The sequence below is a fragment of the Brienomyrus brachyistius genome, chromosome 16 (assembly GCF_023856365.1).
Source record: "Brienomyrus brachyistius isolate T26 chromosome 16, BBRACH_0.4, whole genome shotgun sequence".
NCBI classification, from domain to species: domain Eukaryota; kingdom Metazoa; phylum Chordata; class Actinopteri; order Osteoglossiformes; family Mormyridae; genus Brienomyrus; species Brienomyrus brachyistius.
This window is the reverse complement of record NC_064548.1, coordinates 16,839,331-16,859,514: the sequence shown is the minus strand read 5'-3', so window position 1 is coordinate 16,859,514 and position 20,184 is coordinate 16,839,331. Positions and strand designations below refer to the sequence as shown.

General features: G+C 44.3%; 1 protein-coding gene across 2 annotated transcripts in view; it reads left to right on the top strand.

The window, feature by feature from the left end:
* LOC125710190 (interleukin-1 receptor accessory protein-like 1) overlaps positions 1-20,184 on the top strand; it is a 261,530-nt gene that overhangs the window by 161,424 nt on the left and 79,922 nt on the right. For both annotated transcript variants that reach the window (XM_048979622.1, XM_048979621.1), the window contains exon 6: positions 19,171-19,245. In XM_048979622.1, coding sequence (XP_048835579.1) covers positions 19,171-19,245 — 75 coding nt within the window. The remainder of the gene's footprint in view (positions 1-19,170; positions 19,246-20,184) is intronic.

Below are 20,184 nucleotides of genomic sequence, written 5' to 3'. Positions count from 1 at the left end.
GTCAGCTGGGCCACCATAGTTGGGGGGGGGGGGGGGTTGTCAGGGCCATGCACATTCCACTCTTTCACTGCGGGAGAAGGGCAGATTGCTAGCACCCCCACGAGGATCACTTGTGCAAATGCAGCATGTGGGGAAGAAAAGCAATGGATTTCTGCAGCTTTACTTCTTCTATTAAGCGCAAGGCGGGAGATCCTGCCAAGTTCGGCACAGCGGGTGAGCTCATCTCATAAAGTGCTTTTAACAATCCGACACGGCTGTGACTGCATCGGACGTCACGCCGCACTCGACTCCGCAACTTCCTGCAGGGCTTCTGCCTTTGGCGTGTAACGTGTTCCAGATGAGAGCATGCTGAGATATTCTCTGCGGCATTGTGACTCAGCTGACGCCGGTGATCTGCTGGCCCGTTCCCTGCATCGTGCGGGATCATGTCAAACTGCTCTGTTTAGCTTCTGCTGGCCTTGTGTCCTGGGCCCCCGTTTCACTCACGATGGACAGATAACCCTGCGCCTTTCAGGAGCCTCTCTGCCGTGATGGATTTTCTGTAAGGGACGGGAGAGTGGGATTATGGTGTAAGTTAAGAGGGTGTACTAAACAGTGACTCAGGGCTAGTTTTCTGCCTCGTACACCATGAGTTATTTACGGAGAACTGCGATTGGCAGCTTTGGACCAAAAACGGTGTTGGAGGAAGAAAAATGTTGTTTTTGCTTCTGTCTGCATTCAGGCTGGAATAATTGCTTTCTACAGTGTCTCCGGCAGAGTCTGTCGCTGGGGGTCCCGGCTGCCTGCCGACTGGGCCCCTGTGAAGTTATAATTGCAGGTTGATTTGTGGTTTTCAAGGGTCATCTTTCTGCCGGTAACATGACAGCCTCTTAAGGCTCCAATAAGCAGAACAAGCAAAGTGCATTTTCTCCGGGAAAAAAAGAGAACGAATCGGCCTTCTGACAACCCGTAGGGTCTGTTGTGAGAATTTACTGTGGGAATTTACTGATACCTGCATGCACTCTGTCTATCTCTCTATCACACACTCATCTTTGTGTGTCTGTGTTTTTTATATGAATCTGCTTTAAAAAGGACTATGGATGGACATATTTTCAAAACAAACGTTATGGATATAATAATGATACCCATGGATATTCTCTTTATGCCTATCCTCTCTTGTTCCCTATGGGACACACATAGAGGAGGTTTAGGGGTCACAGCATAGGGTCAGCCAGCACCCAGTGTCCCGGGACCGATTCGGGGTTAAGGGCCTCGCTCAGGGGTACAATAGTGGCATTAGTTTGCCAGCCCTGGGATTTCACCATGTTACTTTCTAGTCTCAGGTACAGAGCCTTAACTTGCTGAGCCACACACCAGCTGCTAAAAGCAAATACAATAGCTTCAGGAATCCCAGGGTTCAAGACTCACACACTCACACAAAAGGCAAATTTAGAGGCACCAGTTCACGGGACTATGAGGGGCTGAATTGCAGATGAATCACCTAGTACACAGCAAGGGGAGAAAGTTCTAACCACACATGGATTTAGGAGAAAGAGTTCAATCCTGGAACTATGAAGGCACAGTGCTACTGTGCATTTTTCCAGTGCTTTTTGAAAATAAAAATCAGACTTGGGTTATAAACATCTCGGTGAATCAGAGCCGGGTCGGACACACAGGTGGGGACACAGTTGTTTTACCCTAGAGCAAAGTGCTCTCTGATTACCTCAGCTGCTTGGCCAGAACCGTAACCATGAATCGCCAGTATCGCAAAGTAGATTTTCGCAGTAGGAGTGTAATGGCTCTCTGTCACGGTCACAGTGCAGTGCAGGTGTGGATGCGGAGAGAGGAGAATTCGCATTTAATGGCCACCTGGTCTTTATTCTAACCACCCGTGGGGGAACGCGGATGTCTAACCAAACCTGAAAAAGAACGATTGTGGGTCAGGTATCCATGGACCAGTTTCTACAGCTGAGAGATGAAGATTTCCGCTGAAACAGATGTAACTGGGTAAAGGGCCAGGCAGGTCGGTGTCCATGGTGCTGGGGAATGGACAGTTGCCAGACTCACTTCATTCTTCTCCTCTGGTGGGCAACAGCCTGCACTGACATAAGCGCCTGATCGCTCGCACTCTCTGTCCTTGTGTCTGTCTCTCTCCTCAGCCTGTGTCTGTCTGTCTGTCTGTCTCTCTCTTGCTCTCTGGGTGCATTTCTTTGTGTTGGAGGGAGAGGTAGGAGTGGGAGGACCTGGCAATGGCACCGAGAACTGAAGGTCAATAAGTTGAAATTAGTCCCCTCCATCAAAAGGCATATGTGAGGATTTTACATAGCGCTTTATATGAGATTCGTGAACTCTCCGATACAAAACAAAAAAAATGTATTTAATACTTCAGTGATTTTAACATAATGTATATGGAGGGGGTGTTGGCACAGAGGCCTTGCACATCCAGGAATTTGCACAATCTCGTGTTTAGGTGGGCTTCCTTCCGGCAGTTCAAAGACAGCTACTTCAGGTGAACCTCCATGTGTCTAAATGGCATGTTGCATGTGAGTGAGTGTGTTTGCCCAGAGACCCCGTACTGGATATGCCATTATAAAAGGTAGATGGGTAAGGAATTTGCTTGAAAACAGAGCCTCAGCGTTTCCCTGTGTGATGTGTGATGAAAAGCACTTCATCTCACTTCCACTTTATCATCCATTTTCAGTTTCTACACAGGTCACATGACAGTCCTCTTCCTGTCTTTCATTAGGAAGAGCAGACCAGTAATAAGAAGCCTACCCCCCTGGCCTGTAAATGTGCCGCTTCTGGACCAGTGTGATTTAGCACCCTGGTGTCATTATCAATAATGCGTAATTAAAAACGGGAGATTATTTCATTTCCGACAGTACCTGGTGGTGTTCCCCAGCGGGGGCTCTGTAAAATGTTTGCAAATGCATTAAATGTGCTCTGTGCTCTTACACCCCTGTAGAGACGAGATATACTGCCAGACAGGCAAATAAATATGAGCAAAAAAGGCATTCAGTCCTGTTCATGGATCGCTAAACAGTACTCCCTAACACCCATGCAACAGAACCCAATGTGCAAGCCAGAGTTCAGAAATACGTTGAACCTTTGAGGAGGTACTATCTCATCAAGCAGTGGTTCGTACATCTGTATGATGCATCCAGCTGCATAACGAGGTTTATGATGTATGAAAACAAGCACATCTTCCAACTGGATTAGCTGGGAAAAAATAAAAGGAAGTGGTACACGTGTGCACTGTAATTTACACATTTATGCACTTCCTCTGAGGAAGCAAAGGTTGTCTCATCTATTTTAACTATTTTGTCCCTGCTAAAATCACATATTTTCTCAGTGTTGCCTTTCTCTCTCCAGATGTTGTTTTCACGTCACCTCGATGTGTTTTGCTTTCCATTTCATTCCACGTTTCGTGTTTTGATGTCGCTAACCCTGTGTAGTTATACTCTTGTGTGCATGTGTGCTGTTTTATATAGTTGTATGCTGTCATGTGATCTCTTTTCTTCTTGTTTTGACTTTGCAAAACATCCTTGGTTATCATTAAAGTGATGTTCAAATAAAACATCATTATTATGTTGGATCTGAAGACACCGGTGTCCCTCAGTGACTGTTGTGGGAATGTCAACTTTCCTTTCGTTCTTAGTGTTTGTTTATTTCTGCTGACAGCATGTTTAAACATACACTGTTTATTTCTTTGTCTGCGAAAAGACCTGAGCTTGTTTTCTTCCTCTTTCACTGTATTTTGTTTCTCTCTTCCTCTCTTTCATCTGTAGTTCCTGTCCCCTTCAAATGTCCCCACAGTGTGGTTAAAATCTGTTACTTTTTAACTGGGGAGAACATTGTTCAGGTACTCGCAATATAAACCCAAATTTGATCAAAATCTGTGATTGGAATCAAAAAACAAAAATATCCAAATGTATTTTATTTCGCTTGGTTACTTATTGTTAAAGTTAGCGCCGGGTAGGGGTCAGGATTATTATAGTTAGGATTAAGGTTTTTCCCGTAGAAATTAATGGATGGTCCCCACAAAGATATGAATACAAATATGTGTGTGTGTGTGTGTATGTATGTCTGTACGTGCATCCGTGTGTGCGTGCGTGCACGTTATGTGTTCCTCATATGGGTGGCCATTAGACTGAGTGTGAACGTGAGGCCAAGCTGTACCGACTCCCTCATGGGAGGAATAATTGCCATTACATGGAGAAGGTCAGCACAAAGCGACTGTAATTTGTTTAATCTCGCAATGCTGGGAACTGTGATCGCCCTTACATGCCTTAGGCCTTAGCCTGAATAAGGCCAGACATGATGCTTTATTTACCATATATGTTGTAGAAGGATGAACTGGTAATTTAATAAACAGATTTTGATATAAATTGCAGAATATGAAATGTAATCATTATGGATAAAATGTACTGAAGAAATTCTTCATACTGTAGCTTTCAAGTAACAGCTATCAGTACTTGGTTTTTTGTCATTATTGCTAAGTGTTTTATTTTCATTCTTCCTTGGGTACTCCTAAACAACAATTTCACCGTGGAAATGATAGCAGTGCAACATGCGCTGCTCGTTTCCAGAATGTGCTGTGTCCTTATAAATCAGCCAACATGAAACAGAATGGCCTCAAGTTAGCAAAGTGTGAGTGTGTTTCCTCTAACCGCTAAAGGCATCACGTTAAACCCACAGTTTGTTTTTTTATAACATGCACTTTCACAAACAAAAATATAAAGGGTTTCATTTTTCTTATTTTTTCATTTTATTCAGTGGCAAAGAATTTATATTGCCTTCCTCATACATTTATGATCATACATTTACGGGTTATCAGAAAATAATCAGCTGAAGCTAGCGTTTAAATCGTTCTTAATGAGCTTCATCATGAGTAACGTCAAAGGTTTGTTAGAGCCAGATATTACTGCAGCAGTAGCACCTGCTGGTTGATTTGCACACCTCATTGGACTGTTAGAAATACGACGTGGTTCCTGGGTAATCTTCAGCTCCACCACTGTGGTAGGTCACTGGGGATGACATGTGGTTTGCTGGGTTAGGCCTCTGTGCTTCTCATCAGGAGACCGTCAATTCAAGCCCTGTCCATTGCAGAATTGTCACATCTCCACCAGACTGTTGATCAGGCGAATTTCCCACCATTATCAAAAAGAGGCACCTAGAATCATTCCCCTCCCCCACCACCAAGTGCCTGCATGTGTGTGTGTGTGTGTCTCAAAGGAGACCAAGATGGGATATGCAAAAAAATAACAGCATTCCACCATATTTGAGCAAGTACAGCATCGTTTCATTTTCATTTCAGTACCTGCTGGGCCGCTTTGTCCAATCACGAGCTTGGGCTCCTTAATTTATGCGCACATATTTTTTTTCAAGGATAAAATGCCACCCCCATTACATCGGGGTTTGCATCCATTTCTGAGCCCTCGCTGAAGTGCCTTAACCTTGTAAGCGAGAGCCTTCACCAAGCACATCCTGAATGTGACGTGACGTAACGCGACTAATGGAGGGCGCTCTTTTTTTCATTTTCGAATTGCAGCTGCTTCACAGTGGCGGTTGTCCTGTCCTTTCTCTCACAAATGAGAGCCTCCTCTTCAGCAGTCACACAAACACTGGGCCAGCCCCACTTTTGCAGAGACCGATGCCTGCTGGGTAATTTATTCCAAGAACAAGGCTGTGTGCACTCGTGTTGCCTATCGGTCTGTGGGAGGATGTAACTCGAATGGCTGCTTTTTTTAAGATTAGATATCAGGAATGTAAGCTTCAATCCAGATCCAGCCTGCGTATTGGGTCACATGCCTCAGGGTGTGTGGGCTGTTACACGGAGTCACGTGGCCCGTCTGAACTGGTGGACACCTCCTCCGGAGGTTACAGCACACTCCGGGACAGCCACAGGAACCCGCTCACCCAGCTCGGGATGCGGCTCAGCGATCGCAGTGATGAGAGCCAACGCTGCTGTCTATGGAACTTCACTGCATCTATTTTAGTTCAGTGGTTCCCATTTTCCAGAGGGCCCTCTAAACAGATGTGGACAAATATGAACCAAATGGGGGGAAATAAAAGATAATATTTGGGGAAAAAATAAGTTTGCATCCACAGAAATGAGGTTGCTGTTATTAGTTGAAGATTGATGGCTTATATGAAACCCACAGGTGTGGATAAGAAGAGTATGATCTCTACATTGGGGGTGGAACATGATTACTTCACACATGTGGAACCAGGGTTCAGGTTTCCGCCACGGCTCCGTGTGTGAAATGTGTGTGTTTTCCCCGTTTTACCATGGGGTTTCCCCTCTGTTCTCCAATGACATACTAAATTGAAGTGGAGTTCCCTAATTATCCCTAAATGTCAATGGTGTATGTGTGTTGGGTTGGCACCCCAACCTGGGTAATTCCTTCCTTATAGCCATAGCTTCTGGGGTATGGAGCCCTGCAACCCCCGCATAGGAAATGTATGGACTGATCTCAACATGTATGTGCTGTTCTTCTGTGCATCCCCTGAATGGAGATGGAAACAGCAGACGTTTCTCTGCTGCACTTTCTGCCCTGAGATGTCATCACTTTCAAAGGAACAAACTGTAAACCCCATTTTAAAAATGGCAGCACGCATCAGTTGAGAAGATCAGAAGAAGAAGCTTGGGAATAATTAGGCACGAGAAGCAGATTCTACCCGTGGACTGTCCGTACTTCAGCGCCGTGGTAGCAGGTCGCTGCCCTCGCTCTTCCACTATATTGGCAGCCTGTTTTTCTGTAAGGAATCCAATTTGATATTGTTTACGATCATTTCTGATTTTATATCTATGCGAATCAGAATAAACGTGAGCAGCGCAAACAATATTGACGTGAAATGGGGTACTAATGTATTCGCCGAGGTGTTGCCTTGTGGAGTCTGCTCTTTTTACAGCGCTCCGGTGGTAATCAGCACCTCTGCTAGAAGACTGTCCCATTTTTGGAGTTCAGGTTCTGAGTTCTTGTCCGTTTATGGATGACAGCGGAGGAAGCCGAAGCGGGAGGCCCAGCGGCGCGCAGGTCTGGGACGAGTCTTAGTTCCCCCAGCCCTTCTGACTCCTGTTTATAGCATATGAAATAGAAATGTGGGAAGAAAATCGCTTTATTTTTTCCCGATTCTGCTATTTCATTGCATCTCTGTTGCCATTTCTGTCCAAAGTTTGGCACGTTAGATGCTTGCCGTGCACACTTCCGTCATTTGAGGTTCAGCGATTAGCCCTGTGGTGGCCGGCCACTGAAAAGGGTGAGGAAGGGTGTGAAAAAGGAAGAGCAGGGAAGGGTGGAAGAGAGAAAGAGGTAGGTTGGCAGTTTCTGGCTCAGCTTGAGCTCTTGCTGCTCCCGCATGGCCCCCCTGCGGATTGCAACAGGTGACAGTGGGCTTGTGGGTAATGTCTCCCAGGAGGCCCAGTGCTGCTCTGTCCCACCCTACCCGTCTGCCGCGTCCCCCGCTGTTCCACACCTCTGGTCCTGAAGGAGAGCTGCAGAAGATCCGTGATAGCAATTATGTCCCGATTTGGAATACTGTTCTTCAACTCTGTTTCTCCAAGCTATGAAAAGAATGTATAAAGTTTAAATGTAAAGAATGCAAGTTTTACGCCTCTACAGCGTGACCCCACGCATATTGTTCCTTCTGTCTCGATGCATGATGACGTGCAGCACAGCATGCAATCACGTGGTGCAGCTTGGGCACGGTTGTCCGCTCATGCTAATTATCCTGTCACTCATACAGAAAAGTATGTACGTGTTCATGCATTACCAAATCCATGTTCTGTAAATACTATCCTTGAATACCCTTAGTAGATTTTAGAGGTATGACGAGTAGCTTTGGAACATGTGTGATTTGAGCTCCAGTAGAACACTACAGTCTGTAGTTTTACCCAAACTCCTTCAAGGTACTGAATTACATGCCCTGGCTGGACACATCTTGGGGGCAGTATGTAGTTTAGTGGGTTTGGACTCTGTACTTGTGAACAGAAGGTCGCTCATTGGAATTTCAGAGTGATTTTACCTTTGGGCGCTTGAGCAAAGTCCTTAACCCCCAATTACTCCTGGACCTGGCTGACCCCACTTTCTCAATTGTTCCTCATCGTCTGCTAGATGAAGACATGTAATATTACATGCTAATCCACTTTATATTATAATGTGGTATTGATTCAATATCTGTTATTGTTCTAATTATAAATGTGAATGTTGACAAAATGTTTCATTATATCATTAATTATTGCTTCATTACTGCCTTTTATATCTAAATATGTCTGCAGGAATTCTTTAAATGTTGCAATTCTGTCATCCGGATATTTCTCTGCAAGGCAGCAGGAGGGAGAGGCCACCCGGAATTTTCTTTTGCAATGATCATTCATTCATTCCTCCCCTCCGTTTACATTTACATATTTAGCAGACGCTTTTGTCCAAAGCAACGTAAAAGTGAGGCAAATAGCACATTACAGACGTTTGACTGTCAAGGAGTCAACTAGGTGTAAGTGGGGAATTGGAACAGGAATTACAGTACAACTACACAACAACTTCGAACAAAGCAAGAACATAATAAGCCTATTGAAAAGCTAGAATGCATTATAACGTTCAACAAACGTAAGGTAAGGTTAGACTCCACTTTCAGTTCAAATTGAATACCCCGCTCCTTTCTCCCATACCCATGTCACATGGATCTGTTTGCACAGAGTGATATAAACATTTTTTTAAAAATCATCTCATTAATGCAGTCAACATGTTTTATGATCTATTTATAGCAGCACTAAGAGAACGTTTCTTGGTATTAGCAGTTCCAGCATTGTCAGTAATTATAGTATTTACATTTGCTGGCGCCCCCAAGGATGAAAAGAATGTGATGTAGTATTTCTCAAAGCTCACATGTAATATAATTTTGTTTTTGTTAACAATAAAGTTCATAAGCTACTGTATTAAAATTGCAACCCTTTTTCTACATCAGATAATTCAGCTTCGCCTAAACGTTTCCTAAAATTGCCCAGAACTTATAATATGTTGCAGATAATAAGATCTCTCCTGCAGTTTTAGAAAATGTGCAGGCGTCAGGCCAAAATACTCCGAAAAAGAATTATGCAGGTATATTAAGCAGGTTCCTCATGCGGTCTACCAGGTCTTCCCTGGAGGGCTCTTTAAGACCAGTGGAACTTAGATGGGGCCCAGCAGAACGTTTAAAGGCTTCATCAGTGAGGTGGATAATTAGAATTAAACCAGTAGTGTAATGATCTCCTGGAAGTAAATCATGCTTGCAATTTGGAGTTAATTAAGTTTATATAGAAGACATTGCAATAAGGGAAGAGAAAGTGTATCATCTGAGTGATGCTACGTACGTAAATTAAAATATGTCTTTTATCATCAGAAGTTAGCTTGAACCTCCCTGGTCTGAAGATGCATTAATGTTCCTGCTTTACACAGGTGCACTTTTAAAAACAAGGTGTTATTGTAATTGCGTGAGTTAGCATTTGTTTTCAGCTTTACGTCATGAGCGTAGCTGCATTTCATCTTGGAGCTTTAAAATGGAAAATGCTGCAAATTGTCTATCATGATGCCAAGGGGGCAGTGTTATCTCCTGGCCCACCAAAACTGGAAGAGAGAGACCTAGTGAGCAGCAACAGCGTCAGGAGGCTTTGCGGAGAGACCTAGCGAGCAGCAGCAGCGTCAGGAGGCTTTGCAGAGAGGCCTAGTGAGCAGCAGCAGTGTCAGGAGGCTTTGCAGAGAGGCCTAGTGAGCAGCAGCAGCGTCGGGAGGCTTTGCAGAGAGGCCTAGTGAGCAGCAGCAGCGTCAGGAGGCTTTGCAGAGAGGCCTACTGAGCAGCGACGTCAGGAGGCTTTGCAGAGAGGCCTAGTGAGCAGCAACGACGTCGGGAGGCTTTGCAGAGAGGCCTAGTGAGCAGCAGCAGCGTCAGGAGGCTTTGCAGAGAGGCCTAGTGAGCAGCAGAGTGCTAGGAGGCTTTGCAGAGAGGCCTAGTGAGCAGCAGCGTCAGGAGGCTTTGCAGAGAGGCCTAGTATGCAGCAGCAGCATCGGGAGGCTTTGCAGAGAGGCCTAGTAAGCAGCAGCGTCAGGAGGCTTTGCAGAGAGACCTAGCGAGCAGCAGCAGCGTCAGGAGGCTTTGCAGAGAGGTCTAGTAAGCAGCAGCGTCAGGAGGCTTTGCAGAGAGGCCTAGTAAGCAGCAGCGTCAGGAGGCTTTGCAGAGAGACCTAGCGAGCAGCAGCAGTGTCAGGAGGCTTTGCAGAGAGGCCTAGTAAGCAGCAGCAGCGTCAGGAGGCTTTGCAGAGAGGCCTAGTAGGCAGCAGCGTCAGGAGGCTTTGCAGAGAGACCTAGCGAGCAGCAGCAGCGTTAGGAGGCTTTGCAGAGAGGCCTAGTGAGCAGCAGCAGCGTCGGGAGGCTTTGCAGAGAGGCCTAGCGAGCAGCAACAGCGTCAGGAGGCTTTGCAGAGAGGCCTAGTAAGCAGCAGCGTCAGGAGGCTTTGCAGAGAGACCTAGCGAGCAGCAGCAGCGTCAGGAGGCTTTGCAAAGAGGCCTAGTGAGCAGCAGCAGCGTCAGGAGGCTTTGCAGAGAGGCCTAGTGAGCAGCAGCAGCGTCAGGAGGCTTTGCAGAGAGGCCTAGTGAGCAGCAGCAGCGTCAGGAGGCTTTGCAGAGAGGCCTAGTGAGCAGCAGCGATGCCTGGAGGCTTTGCAGAGAGGCCTAGTGAGCAGCAGAGCGCCTGGAGGCTTTGCAGAGAGGCCTAGTGAGCAGCAGAGCGCCAGGAGGCTTTGCAGATAGGCCTAGTGAGCAGCAGCAGCGATGCCGGGAGGCTTTGCAGAGAGGCCTAGTGAGCAGCAGCAGCGTCAGAAGGCTTTGCAGAGAGGCCTAGTGAGCAGCAGCAGCATCGTTAGGCTTTGCAGAGAGGCCTAGTGAGCAGCAGCAGCGTCGTTAGGCTTTGCAGAGAGGTCTAGTGAGCAGCAGCAGCGTCAGGAGGCTTTGCAGAGAGGCCTAGTGAGCAGCAGTGGCATCAGGAGGCTGTTCTCATGGATGTCCACCCCCTACACTGGCTCACATGGCATGAGGGAAGCCAGATCTGAGACAGTGGCGTCCTTCCTGCTCATCCCGTTCAGGCACATGAATATTCAAACACCTCCATTACGAGTGCGGAAGCATAATCGTGCGTGGCAGCGACAGGTTGGCTTTTTAATTAAGCAGATTTGCGTTCATTATTCGCCGTTCCCTCAAAGGGGGCTTTGATATGGAGGGTGCTTTGCGGTGGCAGTGCTTTGTCTCTGGCAGTGAGTGCAGGAGGGGCCATAGGAAGTAATCGCACCCTGAACACAGCCCGCACCATCCATTCGTCATGTCAGTGGCACATCAAAATGCAGCCTCAGAACTCAATGGTTCTATCGTCTTTCACCTTCAGTGAACAGTGCATGCCTCAGCATGTTTTAAGAGTATCTATCTATCTATCTATCTATCTATCTATCTATCTATCTATCTATCTATCTCAGTGGTCAATATTTGTAATTGATCATAATATAACTTCCAACTCCTCGATCAGTAAAGCAGGGACTCCCTCCTCAGTTGACAAAATATACCACCCCACCCCCATCGAATTTTCTTTCTAAACATAGATCTCACTGTAAAAAGGTTGGAGACCATTGATCTATCTGTTTATGAATTCATATAGATTCTGACATGCGTGGTCATTAAGCGCAAGTTTCCTCTGGTTTCCTCTCACAAAATCCTTTGCTTAGATGAATTAGTGTCTCTAAATTGCCGATAGCGTGTGTCCTGAATAGGCAGACATGAGTGGATGTTATGCCCAATGGCTCTGCCCGTATGCTTGCATTATACATAGGCCTACCAGTTAAGCTACAGTACGTAAACCTAACAAATCATTTCAGTGCTGTGTTTAAATTTGTCAAGTTACCTTTAAGTGAGACTACAAATTCTTAGGAATTTCACAAATATACCTACAGCATTCAGGTTTGTCCTAAGAAAACATCATAGGCAAGGTGTTTGAAAGCATTTGCGTCCTATTGCAAATTAAGATAACTTTGATGCTCATTGAAGGTGATTATGCTGCGGTTTTCTGCCTGCAATCAGTTTCCGCTCCAGAGATGTGGTAGTAGAAATAAAAGGAAATGCGAGGCTTTACTTGAGTCCCCATTCCCACATTCATGTTATTCAAGGACAGTGCTGATATGTGGATTTCTCCTGAGCCCTGTTTTCATGTTCCCTTTTGTCTTGCCCATTTATTTTTGCTTTTGGTTTCTGAGATGACAAATTTAACATTAACAATTCTGCAAGTTTCTAAGGCAAGGAGACTAATTAAAAATAATATTTAATAATAAGATTAACAGCATTCCGTAACAGTATTTAATAGTGTCTTTGATCATCCTTTGTGCACATACAGTAGTAGACCATAGTTTTCATTTAGATTCTAACACTGTTCATCCCTCACAAAATGAAGGAGGGATTCCTGCTAAAGAATGCACTGGAATAACATGAGGAGACTGAGTTTACGTTCCAGCAGCTGTTTGAGGCTAATGTGGGTGATGTTCCAAAACCTTCTACGCATATTTGAATGTAACACACTGCCCTCATAATGGAGAGAAACCTCTGTATGTTCTTCACTCGCGCACAAGGTAACCTGATATGTCTTTCAGCTTCAGCTAAAGCCTCAGCTCAGGGATTCTGGGAGAAAAAGGCCTTGTTGAATCGTTAAGAATGTGCAAAATTATCTACAGCAAGGGTAGGCAACCCTGTTCCTTGGGTACCAGTATCCATCAGGGTTTCCACCCTACCTGATGAGTTACTCTCTGCCTGAGACATGAGTGTAAATTAAACAACCCCCTGGGCCCCTTTAAATGGGTGGAGGCCTCAACCCCCAAATGTTCAACCCAAAGTTATGCCCTTAGCCTGAGAGTGGTTCATCAGAGACCAAGTAGTGTGGAAATCCTGCTGGATACTGGCACTCCAGGATCTGGGTTGCCTACCCCTGATCTACAGTTAGGATGGGACACAGAACACAGTTGTAGGATGTCATCATTTGATATGAGCATATCATTAACTGGGGAGGATGTCATCATTTTTTTGATGAATAACACGTAAATCTCTGCCTCCATGACATGACAGTCAGACCCTGACCTTTTTCAGTCTCTTTAGCCTGGAAACAGTTGTCTGGTTTTCCAGATTCAGGTCACCGTTGTGAACACGGCCAAGAATCTGTACTCCAGCTACAGCATCTAACAAAGGGAGGAGAAGCTCACAACTTTGCAAACAAGCTCAGCATCAGAATCTGATTGCATCTGGGCACAGCTTGTCAATATAACAGTGCCTTGCCATGTAAAAATATGTGAACTCCTCCATTCCAGGTATTTAAATGCATATTCTGAAATTATACGAAAGATTCAGCTCTTCAAAAACCCTGCTGTCCTTTTTAAGCACTGGTACACCAGGCTGGAAACTAATGGCGAGTTGAGTGAGTGGGGAAAAATAGCTGGTTTCTTTACTCCAATTTTCCATCCTGATGTTTCCTCTATGCAGTGCCTGCCCCCGTTGCATACTCTCAAAACCTATGGGACCCAATTATATTCTGATAGAGGATACCGTTCTCTTGCATTTCTGCTCCTAACTGGAAGGATACCAGTGCTTTACCAAGAGCCTGCACAAAGGTACAGTGCTCATTGAGGGATAAGAATTACCCTTGGCATGTTTCCTGCGAAGCACAGTTGCCTTTGGGAGGGCAATTTTCTACCAGGATCATCTCTGACATTTGTTAAAGAACCACCCTCTTGAGAGCCTAATGGTGATTAGTCTTCCACAAGACCCACAGTGGAGCTCATAAACTGTGGTAAACCTGAAAAAGGACACCAGGCAACACTTCACTATAATGACCAAAGCAGACAGAAGTCATGGAATGGTCCCAAGGCATAGGAAGTAATCTGCAGCACCAACACATCGTCACATCAACTTGGCTCATAATAATAACAACACATCAGTAGAATGTCTGCCCTTATAGCTTGGAACTTAAAGTAGTTACAGCTCTCAACAGCACCTTTGACCAAGTCTTTGAAATGTTGGGTGGGCCAAAGAACAATCTAAAGGGACCAGGGGGAGATTGGAAGGCCCCAGGGTGGGTCATGCTTCTGATTGGATGGGCCAGGCCCACCCACCATAGAGCCGGATCTGCCTTTAACTCATTTTCAAAATCTGTTTAATGAAATCAATGCATTCATGTAATACTATGTTTTCACCCTTATATTTCAATTGTCCCCCTAAGGCGTTCAGTCATTTTATTCTTACTTGAGGCAGAGCATGGATGAGAGCCCAGCTGTCATACAGATGTTATACAGGGGTAAGATGTAGGGCCGCTGGTTTGGGGGGGCCTGGTGTTAGTGTTACCTACCCATAATGACATCATTTCAGGAATCAGAGACCTTGATTGTTTTTTTTTTCTCTCATACTGCTTTAGCTATGAAACACTGATCATTATACAAGTTTGCTGAGACAGAGAGAAGGAGGTGCTGGGAGAGAGGGATCTACTTAAGGCACCTCCGCCTACAGTCTGTGCAGACTGTCACGCCACTTAAAGTCATTACAATGCATGACATTCCACGGAACTGACTCTAGGGGGTGTTCTTTCACAGTGAGGCGGGGCACAGTGCGCATGCACTTCAGCTCGATATGGAGTGTGTGTGCGTCCACCAACAAGCCGCTTTCTGTTTGCGCATGCATGTGTGTGATCATGAGTGTGAGCGCAAGTTTGTGCGCAAATTACTGAACTGCATCAATTATGTTTATGTAATTATCGAAAACAAAATCAAAATGAAGTCATTAGCCAAGGAAACTCATTAAACTTTGAAATTTACCGTGGCGTTGTCTTTGTGTGCAGTCATAAGATAACCGTTGAATAACAATGGTATAGGCAATGAATAGGCAAGTTTGTACTGTAAGCGTCCATCTTTAAAGTTGACTGAGGTTGTGATTGATTTCTGTAAAGGAGGGAAGCGGTCGCAGGCACTGACATGGCGATATCGCCAGCAGATATCAGAGCCAGTGGGCTGCAGTGAGAGAAGCCGGGCTCAACCTGAGCAGAAAGTACCCTGGGGATGACACAGTGAGAGAGGAGAGGGAGCGAACCTGGGAACAAAGAAAGACAATTTGTGGATTCTAAACTACGAAAGGTCATACAAGCTGGGGAAATGGCACCATATAATTAGAGCACATACACCTGGGAGGCAGACGATAATCACACATGCTGTTATCTAATGTTCTTTTTTAAGACACTCCTGAAGTCGTAGGATGTTCTAATTTGGGGTTAAAGTCCTGTAGCCTCATAGAGACACACTTCAGCAAGGAAACGGAACAGAATGATTATGTCGAACCTCCACTGTGTTTAACGAAGAATCATTATGCCTCAAAGATCTTTGGTTCAGCTGTTGTTCCTGGGTGTCCTCTTTTGAATCAAACTTTATAAATCATTAAAATTACATGGTTGATTTCACTTGATTCCTGGGGCCTTACTTAGAATATAATTGGACTGGTCTGGGTTGGGGGCCAATATGATATGCTTTCATCGGGCCCAAAATCTCAAGCGGCACCCCTGGATCTAATATTGAGTTGACCCAGATAACCTAGTAATATTGGGTGGTTAGCCTGAAATAATTTTGCTGTTTTCTGCATACTGGAAAACATAAAATCTTTTGATCAAAGTTTCCTTATTTAATTCTTCTGCATGCGTTGGCATTTACCTTTCAGTTAGTGAGAAGCTAATCAGTCTGTTGATGTTGATTCTTGTCTAAGCGACCTGCCAGGTTTAGCTGTGAATGTTTTTAATGTTGTGCTGTGGTTGCCTTCTGTGCTGTGAAATGGATGGTCTGTTAAAATTTTTCCACTCTTAACGGTTGGTCTGCGTAATGATTCAAAGTCAACTAAATGCTTAGTTCAGGATTCCAATCCATACCCAAGATGGGCAACAGGGAGATACTCAGTTAAAGGGCTTGTACAGGCATGCCAAGCTTTCCATATGTTCCACATTTGGCGTGGTCAGAGGTCGTGTTCACCTGCCAGTGGTCTGTCTGAATATGCTCAACCACCTGAGTCTTCAGCAGGCTTTGGTCCTGGCCTGGACAATAGACCCAGACCTCCCTCAGAGACCCCCTATACACCATGATGAGGAATGACACCCCACCCACCCCCCACCTGTCAGGGTTTCGGCCAATGCTGTTAAATAAATCCCTGTCGAGACACAAAGGAGTTATTGCTCACTGATCTGCCATCGGGATCCTAAATCAGGAGGAGAAACAGGACCCACAACAAGACGCCTCCTACTAACCTTTCAGCTGTGAACAGCTGAGCATAGGTGGCCTTGACCCTGGTGTCAAGTGGACAGAGAAATCCCTTTCTGTGCCCCCCAGCACTGACTGGACCTTGGTCGAAATTACAGTCGCAGATCGCCATTAATTAACACAGAGATTGCTTTTTAAAATCCCTAAGATATTAATTAGAAAGCAAATCGGCCCGAGTTGCCAGATGAATGGACCCGGTTCTAATGTCATTCGGTGAGTTCTGTCCAAGGTCATCCTTAAACACAGGAGGTTCTGATGGCCCTTGAGATGAATTACACTGTAGCTGGCAAAGATGTAGTGTAAGTGGCAGAGTGCAGAGGTCTGGTCTTCACATCCGCACGAGCACAAACACCAAGGTTACAGCATGCAAAGAGTAACGTACCTCTTTCTAACAATCTAACCGGTTGAATCTGTGGAAAGGAATGACTGCTGGTAAGCAAAAATAGGATGCAGAATGATTATTATTTTTAACAGTTTTAAGTGATGACTTCTGCATCCATTTGGCTGACAGACAAGCCGTGAGACCCTCGGGTCATGGAGAAAAAAAAACTGCCATTTAATTGCACTTTTGATAATTAGTGAACACTAGTTACTGATCTTCATGATGTGATTCCTAGTTTCTCTATAAGTAAGCCTACTCTGTCTTATTCCTTTTAATTAGCCATCGTGATACTGTAAGAGGTACTGTAATGACAACAGGAAGGAGATAACTAATTAAGGGCTAATAATAACAAGCTGCCTTAAGAGTAGATTATGTTTATTTTAGCAGCTGCTTTAATTAGGTCTGGAGTTCTGCGTAGTGCTGAACTGGGACGCTGCTCTTAAAAAAAGACCCGTTGCATCCTGTTAATGTTTGGGCGGCTATGTTACTTTTTTCTAAAAACGGAAAAATGTTCCAGCTAGGTCACATACGAGCGAGGTGGTAAGTAGTGGTGACCTGGACTCTCCCGAAACCCTGAAATCAATTCCATGTTGCGTAAGCGATGAAAAAAAGTTCTGTAAAGACTTTATGTTTATCATTGTATCTCTCATTTTCTCCTTTACCTAAATATAAATCGTTATGACTTTTGGTTGTATTAGTTGCAGCGATGTCCAGGGTTGATCGCACATTCGCCCAAGGAAACCACTCAGATTCATTTATTGCCATACATTGTCTCTCTCTTTTGTGTTATGGCCTGACCCTAGACCTGGTCGTAACAAAAAAATTTTGAACTGTGTAAGCAACACACATAAAGATACTGAGCCGTGAGTATGACTACCGCAAAAACAGTCAGTGCTTCAGCACAGTAACAAGCGCTGTCAACATTAATTTGCTATTAATTTGCATATAATCTCAGTAGAGTATGGTGATGAACTGCCCTTGCCCTTGTGTCCTTCTCTGTAAGGACTTTGGAAGCACTGGATATGTTGCTGATTGTGTAATTCATCAGGTGAGGCTGCTGGGAAACACTGAGAGACGACAATTAAACAGGACACATTAGAAGTGTTTGTTTTTTAAGTGGACCTACACTTTACAAATTGTCTATTTCCATCAAAATATTCTGCTGCCGGCGACTAGAGATGACTTTGACCTTTTTAGTGCTCGGGAGGGAGCTGCATGAGAAAACAGGAATGTTCTTGCTCATGACGATTTTTTTTTTTTGAATAAGATAAATAACCACAAATCTAAATGTATTATGTCACTTTAAGGAATTATGACAGTTTTCTGTCTAGAGGACTTACCATGATTAAAAACAAAGCATCTCCACTTTGTTTGCACTCAATACAGTAAACATGATCTAATCCTAATGCTTTTACATCTGAACCCCATGGTGTAGTTTTAGTGAAATGACTGTCATGCATTGGCACTTCATAATCTCGGCAGGGTGCCCCTGCTTGTGCTATCTTGTAGCATTTACTTTGGCATTCATACTGCAAAACTTTGGTGGTTTTACGTAACTCACCTACCTGTGTTTTTGAGGTACTCAGGTCACACTGGGAACTCAACTGAAGAGCTAATTTCCAAAGCTCACTCAGTCCTGTTTCTTTTGAGATGAGATCTAAAGTCAGGCTTCCTCATCATATGTTACATTACAGTATATGTGACTGGGAACCTAAACTCCCTCAGTCCTCACGCAATCAAATTAAGAACTTTCAATAAATTTCCAACACTCAAAATTTTTCTCAAAAACAAATCCCCTGCTTTTAACTAGACTTCTGAAGAATGTAGGCTGTAATCAGATATTTACAGTATACTGTACTGCCTTTTACTACAGCAAGTGTTGGGGAAGTTACTCACAAAAGTAATCCATCACAGACATAGGTGGAAAGTTCAGGTTCTGAAAGTAAAAATCCAGACCATAGTTTTGTTTCAACATACCATTCGAGCGCAAAGAGTCACAGTCACCGAGTACTCAGCTGGTTGGTTGAAACAAAACCTTGGTCTGGAATTGTACTTACTGGACGTGAACTTTCCACCTCCCTTTAATGGATTACTTTTGTGAGTAACTTCCCCAACACTGACTATGTCTTGTCTCATCTACTCTGAGCATTAATCGGCATTTGGCCATGATATGGAGAATGGTAAAATGAAGGACAGCATTTTCACAACCATAAGTCCTGTGCTGAGAGCTGTATTCAGTCTGCACATCTGGCTCGTTCCGGTCCTCTGATTAATCTGTATCATCGACTCCAGCTAAGGAAAGAAAAAAAAATCAAGTCCTCTTCTATTTATCACTGATACCACTCAAGTGCATTACATTAGTTCTGGGCTTCAGTTACGACTGGCCAGTTTTGGAATCTTTAAAAGGAGTGATGTTAATATGCTATAACCAACTGAAGCATGTCTTTCTCTGTGTACCTTTTCAGCCCCTTTGACAGACCAGCCACCTAAGATTCTGTTTCCGTCAGAAAGCAAAATGACCGTGATGGAGATGCAGATTGGTAAGTTTGGACCCTCCCTTCCTGCTTTGCTCCCTGTCTCTAATTTTTAAGGTCACTTCAGGATTATTCTGGGAATGTGATGCTTGTGCAGTTTGTCTGTTCTTGGGGTTATAATGCAAATAATGGAATAATGTCAATTTTTTTACCTCCACTGTGCAAGTTCTTCAAAGATGCTTCCAAAAACGTACTTTGTTTAAGTTTGCATGGATAGATTCGGTTGCTGAGACATATGCACTGAGTGGCTCAGTGGATGCGCAGTTGTCTCCTGGATTTGGGATTCAAATCCCATCTCAGTTCAGTGAGATGGACTGACAAGGGTCTACCAGTCATGGGATTTGAACCGGTGACCTTCCGATCAAAGGTAGCCTTCTCCTGGAGAGTCACACATCACCCGTAATCATGGGCTTATTCAACCAAAAGGTGCACCCTTGTCCATAATTTTTGTAATGCAGTTCATATGTGGCTTATATAAGTACCATGTTATGTTTGTGTGTAGAAAAAAGTTTGTTTGGATCCTGTTTTTTTGTCTTTGTTCTGAATGCAGTTTTCTGAGGAAGAAGTTTCTGAAACTCAGACAGCAAAAACTCACAAAGCTAGAGTTAAATCAAGTGAATAACATCAGCTTGCTGTTCCCAATGTTGAACTCTGAAACAAATACAAAATTAACAAACGCTTACCAAAAGCACTTTATAAACGAGTTGTGTTTACACACGGACATCCCATTTACTTTCCCCTTTTTTGGTGTCTGTTGTGACTTCATTTTGCAGAAAGCTGCTGAGATGAGAAATAAGAGCAGCCTGTGACTGACAATGTACCATAAAGGTTTTGAAAACCTCATCTCCTCTTCATTCATTAATAGCGTGATTATGTTGCTGACAGATTAGCCTACTGATGGCTCACACAGACCTTTTACCATGTAATTACTGAGGCAGGATTCTA